This window comes from Lycium barbarum, chromosome 2 (genome assembly GCF_019175385.1).
Source record: "Lycium barbarum isolate Lr01 chromosome 2, ASM1917538v2, whole genome shotgun sequence".
Lineage (NCBI taxonomy): Eukaryota > Viridiplantae > Streptophyta > Magnoliopsida > Solanales > Solanaceae > Lycium > Lycium barbarum.
The window spans coordinates 53,383,261-53,390,810 of NC_083338.1; the positions used below are offsets into that span (position 1 = coordinate 53,383,261).

The window sequence follows — 7,550 nt, forward strand, 5'->3', positions numbered from 1 at the left end:
ATCAGCCCAATCAAAATGGGCTGAAGTACTAGATGGGTTGGGCTAACATTGGCCCAAAAAATAATTGGGCTGAAATGGGCTGGGTAACGACCCGCCTAATCTTGACCCAATTTTTTTTAAACTGATTCCTTTCTGCTAAAATTAATCAGTTTCAAATTCTTTTTTTTTTGGAAAGTTAATCAACTCCATCAATAAACTCATACAATCAAACGAAAGCTTCACATAAACCAGTTACTAAAGAATCTGCAAAAGACACAATTATAGTACATGCGACTCACATATAAAGTACTAAGGCCATGTATCATATGTATTTTGCAGAACTTTGCATAAAGGATACAAACCTTAATAAAGGCAGAACTTCCAGTGATAAGTTTATTAAGGTTTTGCAGTAAACATGAGTAAGACGACTTACAAATTTGTTAGTGAACAAGAACCAGGTAAAAAAGAAAAAGAGATGAGGCTATTAAAAGTCAACAAAACAATGATGAAAAGTATATGGTGATGAAAATGGGTGGAAGAAACTCTATGCTCCTTGTGCTCTTATTTGCTGGTTTCTTCAATTTCTCCCAAGCAACATTAGTTACTTCAACAGAACCCTATGTTTTCAGATCCTTCAGAATCAACCAAACAACAACATCCAAACCAATGTTTGTAATAAAAACTATAATAATCACTGTGAGAAAAGGTTCTGGTCATTTCTCTACTACTCATCATCCTCTAAGCATCATTCTTCTTCCACTGTCAAGAAAACTGAGAAAAACATCAGCTAGCTGGAAGTTAAGCAGCAAATTTCCCCATGTCTATTGCAATGTCATCTTCCTCTTCAGAGTCATCAGAAGCTAAACAAAGAAGATTAAAGAAATTATGAAGCTACAACAAAGATTGCATAAAACAAATGTCAAGATAACAGTTTTGATCATATTTTACCTTGATGACCATAAAGCCAATCTCGCGAACACAACTTAGCTTCTGCATTCTTGGGTAAAATAAAGGTTTGAAATTTTCCAATAACACGACCTCCAACACTAAAAGCGGACTCGGATGAAACACTGGTGATAGGAATACTTAACAAATCACGTGCCATCAATGAGAGTTCCGGATATTTAATCCTATTATCTTTCCAAAATTTAAGCACATCTAAATTTTCATTTCCTTTGCGAACCAACACAGGCTCTTCCAAGTACAAACTTAGTTGTGCCATTTCCTTGATATTAAGATCCTCACTATCTATCGCTTCTCTTATCATCGTATGAATTTTCCAAACTTTATGAAAATACACATTGGCAGTAGGATATTGACTCCCTGAAAACAAAGTAGTAACTTCATAGAAAGTCCTCAAAAACTTAGCAATCCTTTCAACATTAACCCAATCCTCTTTAGAAGGACAACATTTAAACTGACTATCAAGTACCTTAAAATCAGAAAATGCTCGACAGTAAGGTATAGCACTATCAAGCATCAAATATGTAGAATTCCACCTAGTCGGTACATCTTGACGCAATTTCCCTTTCAACTTTATGCCAAGGTTCTTGATACACTCTACAAACTTTATAATTCTTGACTCGGAACCTTTAACATACTTTACACTTTCTCTAACGTTAAATATGGCGAGCTCAATTGTTTTCAAACCTGTGTTGCCTACCAAATTTAAAATGTGGTTTGCACATCGAATATGCACAAATTTTCCATTGCTAAGTAAAGAATCCAGCAACTTAAGATATTCAATCAATCTATCTACAACACCTTAATTATATCGCGCATTATCTAACGTTATAGAAAACATCTTCTTCTCAATTCCCCATTCTTTAAGCATATTGATCAATTTTGGACCTATAACGGCACCAATATGGGGAGGAGGAACATGACGAAATATCAAAACTTTCTTTTGCAAAACCTAATCTATATCAATATAATGAGCAGTAACACACATATAACCATTTTGGATGAGTGAACACCATAAATCAGTTGTCAAGCATATCCTAATTGGAATAAGTGCAAGTTTATTCTTGAGTATTTCTTTTTGATTTTGATACAACTTACTAACGTCGGCTCTTGCAGTATTTCTTGAAAAGGTCTTAACAGTAGGATTCAAAAATTCGTGCAACTCCCTAATCCCTTCCTGCTCCACAAAACAAAACGGGTAGTTGTGTCTAACTATAGCCTTTCTTACCTTATCACGATATTGTTCGTGATTTATTGGCACAACTTGAGAGGCTGCTTCTTTTAGGTGTTTAGCTCGATGGCGATTTAAATTTGTAGTTCCCGAAGTTGAGTCAGCCATAAAAACATCTCCACAAGTTTTACATTTTGCCCTTAATCTATTATCTGTATTACTATCCTTTGGCAACTTCTCATAACCCTCCCACGGTGCAGATTTGTTTTTTCGTCGTTTTGATGAACTTGAAAAGCTCTCTTGAGTCACTTTATTACACGCTTCAGTATGATCCATAAGACTATCTACAAAAAAAGAAAGAAACTCTTAGCATATATTCCAAGTATACTGCTATAATAACATATTCCAGAGATACATAAATCAAGAACTAATTCAATTCCCTAAGAACCAACTTTGACAATGATTTTCCAGCACCCACAAAAAAATAGCAGCAACCCACAAATGATGCCAAAAAAAAAAAGAACAAAAATAACACTGGAAAAAAGAAAAAGAAAAATAGAACCCAAGAGAAAATCATATGCCTTTTGTCATCTTTATGTCTCAAATACAGTCATAATTTATCATATAAATATGCAAACATATGTATGCTGACATTTCTTTGTTTCTCTAAAAAAAAAATAAAAAAAAAAAAATCAAACCATGGGTATGTTGAAATTTTACCAACTGGGGTAAAGTGTGGAAGGGGAGAGAGAAAGAAGATGATGAATAAAGTAGGGAAAGAGGAAGTCTGAAATGACTAATAATTTAGGGGTTTTCAACAGTTGGACTTGGGATATTGGGCTGAAATGGCAATCAATTAAAAAATGGGTTCTGATGAATGGGCTAAAAATCAGTCCAATGCTAATTATCTAGTGCTCAATCCATAAAATTTGGGCGTGCCATCACATTTTAGGCCAGAATTGACACCCCTAATATTATCATATAAATTAAGACGGAGGGAGCATTTGTTATAAGGGATGAAAATTAAAGAGCACCAAAGAATGGGGTCACAAGTGCAATGACCCTTGAAGGACTAAAATATATGATGGGGGTCGTCGGCCCATGCCTTTTACCGGGCCAGAACAATCCAGTCCATTAAAACATAAATACTGACATAAAACCGCTCCCTAGGGTTTTTCTTGCTTCCTATAAATAAACCTGATAACCCCCTCTTCAACCATAACTCTACCTTTTGTCTGCTGTCTCTGGTGTTCTCTCTTACTCATGAATTAGTTTCTCATGAGTTCTCGTTTTTTTTTTTTTTTTTTTCAAAGAAAATCATTAGATGCCTAATATTGCAATTCCTTGATCGAACTCATTGAAGAATTGGTCATGGGATCTATCATTAGGCGATATGCAAACAATGCATATATATCTATTCCTGTATATATGTGTCTACCTTTAGCTCCGAACTATCCCTTTTCTAATAGGATTTTTCGGTGACAAGGTAGATACATCTTTCTTTCTTTATTTATTTTTCTTTAAATGATTTGTTTTATTGGATCTTTCAACTCGGTTATGACGTGTAAGAATGATGAAGAAATCATTCGGATTCCCACTGAATTAATACGTGATTACTACAACCAGCTACTTCTGACTTACACATCATAATAATCTGAATTTCCCTCTTTTCTCTTTATTTCATTTTATGTGTTTATCTTGTTTTTGTTTTACTTTCTTGATTTCTTTAAATTGAGATTTTCAAAGAAAAAAGGCCGGTGATGTAAGGATATATTTGCTACTCTTGATGGGAATTTATCAAATTTCCATCTGATGATTATTTATCCACCAAGATCTCTGAGGCCTTAATTTTAAATTGTTTTCCTTTTAAAATATAAGGTTTTATTGTTAGTGTGGTTGTATTTGTGGGGCAAGTGCTTTCAAATTTTGACGAATTTTTTCCCAAGAAATAGTTATAAGTAGATATGATACATGCTTCATCTCTTTCAATTTAGGTGTTTTAAATGTATACTATATCAATTATCTTTTTTATTTTTTTATTTTGAACAGATTTAAAGAGAAATTAGGACTCTAATCTGTAAAATGGTTAATGTAAAAGCTACATAGATAGTTTTCAGAAACAAGTGGTATATGTAAAAGCTACATAGATAGTAAATAGTTCATTCTAATTTTTATTCGCATATTACTCATGAATTACAAGGGAATTGATTACACTCTAAATTCTAGTGTGAAAATTAGAAATACTTGCCTTGATTCTTGTATCCTATACTCTTAATCTAGTACTACAACAATAACATACCAACATAGTACACTCTTTACCTAGTATTATATGAATAATTATGTTCTCCATCGAGTAATCCGAATCATCCTTCTTTTTTTTTGGTGACAATGTAGATATCTATTTTTGCTTTTACTTGAACCATTTATTTTATTTGATCTTTCAAAAATTAGCCACATTCGGACTGTTTCGATTATGATGTGTAAGGGTGATGAAAGAAATCATTCGGATTCCCACTGATATACATGATTACTACAACCAGCTACTTCTGACTTATCACGATCATAATCGACTTCCCTTTCTCTTTATTTAATTTTTTCTATTTTTGTTATTTTCTTTGAATCAATATTTCAAACGAAAATGGCCGGTGATGTAAGAAAATATTTGCTACTCTTGAAGAAAATTTATTAAATTTTCGTGTGATCATTCCTTATCCACCAAGATCTCTGTGGCCTCATGTTGCCTTTTGGTTTTCAATATCAAGATTTTCTCTCATTAGTTCCTAAACTCGTAATGTTACCAATTTCAAAGTTTATTCAAGCACCTCACTCCCTAACTCTTAAACAGGACATTTCAAAATAGAAAACCGTTTTAATAAAATAAACTCTAAAAAGATAATACATTAAAATAGAAAAAAATATTATTATCTAATTTACACCGTGTTGTAAAATCCATATGATCCGTCGAACATGTGAAAATATGCTAAGAAAAGGCAAGTAGTAAACATTCCTAAATCCTTTATAAAATGCATAGCTATCCTAAATCAAAGAATTCTCACAAGGATAAGCGGAAAAAATATAGTCAATTTTTCAAATTTTAACTCAATTCAGAAAAATTACATAGTATAGTCATCAATCTTCTTTTTATTTCAACAAAAGTCTGTCAAACTTGTACATATTCTAACTTACATTTTCCTTACAAAGACTTTGAATTAAAATATTTCTTATTCTTTAATATAAAACACTATTAACCATTTAACTCAGACCTGGCACATTTGTAACAAAAAAATAAATTATGGGATCAAACTAATCCATTAAAAAAAAGAATTAAGCTAGGCTTCATGCAGAGATCATGTGCGTGATCTGCGTGAAAGAGTCAAAGCGTACATTTACACTTTTGTCCAACTCATACCAAAAACTCTCGGCCCCAACCGTTATTCTTTGGAATTCAAACTCAAAATTAAGATTTTTTTGTATTTTGACCGAAGATTAATCAAGTTTCAAAATATCGAAATATAAATATTTTATATAGAATTTTATATTTTTTTTAGTGTACAATAATATTGACTCATTATACCAAGTATACATATATACATTTGGATCGTTGTTTTAGAGGTTGTAAAGTGCTCTCAAGTACATTTGAAAATTTATTATATTTAAGTTTAAGTGTCATATTTTATAGGGTTTTGATTAATCTCTTTTGTTTTACTCTCAAAGCTATGAAAGTAGTTTTTTGGTTCAAGAAAGATAGAATAGAATAAATTACTCTGCTTTGTATTAGTTTTTTTTCTTTTATGTCTTTTTTATTTTGTTATTGTATTGTGTAAATCACACCTTTTGAATGTGCAAAAATTAATATGATATTTAAAAATAATTAATTCAATACGAGAGGTTCATAATAATTGAAAAATATTTCATTCCATTAACAACGAAATACATCATTAAATTACATAGACTTAAAAAAAATCAAGTTCTAGATACTCTTCTACTTCTAAATGTGCTGCCACCACGGGTTTTTTTTTTTGCTCACATGAACGCTTATTATGCCCAAATTGCTTACATGTCGAGTACTTGCGAGAGTAAGTTTTTTCGCTAACATCCATTTGATTGTGATAACGGGTTAACTTGTTTTTTCCCAATTTACGGATATGGTTCTTGTTCACAATCATAGAAAACGGCGCGGCTAGCCAATAAGCTTGATCACCAAGGGGACGGTAGTGGCCAGAATATGTTTTAAGGTATTTTATGACCTTATATTCCTCCGCCACATAATCAGTTACATTTCTGGCCATTCTCTCAAAGCACTTGACTGCATGAGAACATGGCATGTGATACGTGTGCCACTTACCACAAGTGCATGATTTTGTACGCTCAGTAACGCTATGTTTGTTTCCTCCTTTGCTGTCGCAATAACCCGTTCTAACTTCATACACTCGTTGAACGACGTCATACTCGGTCATTTGGTGACCCTCTGCCTTTCTTCTATGGTGCTCCATTTTTTTGTTGGCCTTTGACATCCATGTTCTCTCGTCGGCTAATATAGCTCTGGCCTGCCTTGTCCTATCCACAAATTGCTCCACGACCTGCCTGAAAGCTAATCTTACCATTGCGGTGACAGATAGTCCTCGAGTAGATTTGAGAAGTCCATTGAAAGACTCCAAGCTGTTTGCTGTGAGCATGCCCATCTCTTTCCTCCATCAGCATAAAGTGTCCATTTTTCAACTTGTAATTTCATCAACCAAACATATGCCTCTTCACTCACTTCCCTTAGCAGTTCCATTTTTGCAGCTCATTTTCTTTGTTGATGCTGCATCGCAGCCCCCCACATCAATTTGTTTACAGTGCTATTTCTAAACTTTGTTTGCAAATTAGCCTTTAAGTGTCTTAAACAATATCGATGGTAAGCATGTGGAGGCTGTCACCTTTCCAGGGTACGCATATATGCCTTTATGACGATCCGATAGGACACATATGCCCTGACGACCCTTAATAACATGAGTTTGTAGATGAGTCAAGAACATCCCCTATGTCTCGTTGCTCTCATTGGCGGCAATTGCGAAAGCAAGAGGGAATATTGATCCATTGACATCCATACCTACTGCAATTAGGAGCTTAATGTCATATCCGCCATATACATGCGTCCCATCTATCGATATCACATTCCGGCAGTGAGCAAAACCATCAATACTTGGTTTGAATGCCCAAAAGACGAAGTCGAAAATTTTGCCCTCTAAAAGCCGCCACTGTACAACAGTGCTAGGATTAGCATGTTTTAGAGCCGCCATATACCCCGGTAATGCCTGAAAAGAGGATTTCCAAGTTCCAAAGATCATCTCAAAAGCACGTCTACGCCCGAGAAATCCCTTTCTCTTACTTATGATTTTACCATATTTTGAGTGGACCATGCTAATACAAGTTTTGATAGGCATCCTGCATAATT

At 33.9% G+C, this 7,550-nt stretch overlaps 1 protein-coding gene and 4 non-coding genes across 7 annotated transcripts; 4 read left to right on the forward strand and 1 right to left on the reverse strand.

The window, feature by feature from the left end:
• Positions 1-274: 274 nt before the first annotated feature.
• LOC132626510 (zinc finger BED domain-containing protein RICESLEEPER 3-like) lies at positions 275-2,959 on the reverse strand. Of its 3 annotated transcripts, none has more exons than XM_060341427.1 (3): positions 2,834-2,959; positions 928-2,457; positions 275-839 (listed from the first exon to the last, which is right to left on the reverse strand). In XM_060341427.1, the coding sequence occupies exons 2-3, from the start codon at positions 1,457-1,459 to the stop codon at positions 778-780; spliced, it is 594 nt and encodes a 197-aa protein (XP_060197410.1). In that variant the 5' UTR covers positions 1,460-2,457; positions 2,834-2,959; the 3' UTR covers positions 275-777. The 3 variants fall into 3 exon arrangements, with proteins under 3 accessions (XP_060197410.1, XP_060197408.1, XP_060197409.1); XM_060341425.1 differs by having other exon boundaries at positions 2,812-2,922; XM_060341426.1 differs by lacking the exon at positions 2,834-2,959 and having other exon boundaries at positions 928-2,803.
• A 718-nt stretch (positions 2,960-3,677) lies between these two features.
• On the forward strand, positions 3,678-3,754 carry LOC132629639 (small nucleolar RNA R12). The gene has a single exon (XR_009578400.1). It is a non-coding gene; the product is annotated as a small nucleolar RNA R12 (small nucleolar RNA).
• Positions 3,755-3,865: 111 nt separating this feature from the next.
• Positions 3,866-3,957, forward strand: LOC132629514 (small nucleolar RNA SNORD24). Its single transcript, XR_009578286.1, has one exon. It is a non-coding gene; the product is annotated as a small nucleolar RNA SNORD24 (small nucleolar RNA).
• Positions 3,958-4,593: 636 nt separating this feature from the next.
• LOC132629638 (small nucleolar RNA R12) lies at positions 4,594-4,668 on the forward strand. The gene has a single exon (XR_009578399.1). It is a non-coding gene; the product is annotated as a small nucleolar RNA R12 (small nucleolar RNA).
• Positions 4,669-4,753: 85 nt separating this feature from the next.
• Positions 4,754-4,845, forward strand: LOC132629515 (small nucleolar RNA SNORD24). Its single transcript, XR_009578287.1, has one exon. It is a non-coding gene; the product is annotated as a small nucleolar RNA SNORD24 (small nucleolar RNA).
• Positions 4,846-7,550: the final 2,705 nt, after the last annotated feature.

Excerpts from the sequence above, each read along its gene's own strand:
- LOC132626510 (XM_060341427.1), bottom strand. The coding sequence starts at position 1,459 with ATGCTTGATAGTGCTATACCTTACTGTCGAGCATTTTCTGATTTTAAG. Across the intron at positions 840-927 it reads TTGGCTTTATGGTCATCAAG|CTTCTGATGACTCTGAAGAG; the intron begins GTAAAATATGAT and ends TTCTTTGTTTAG.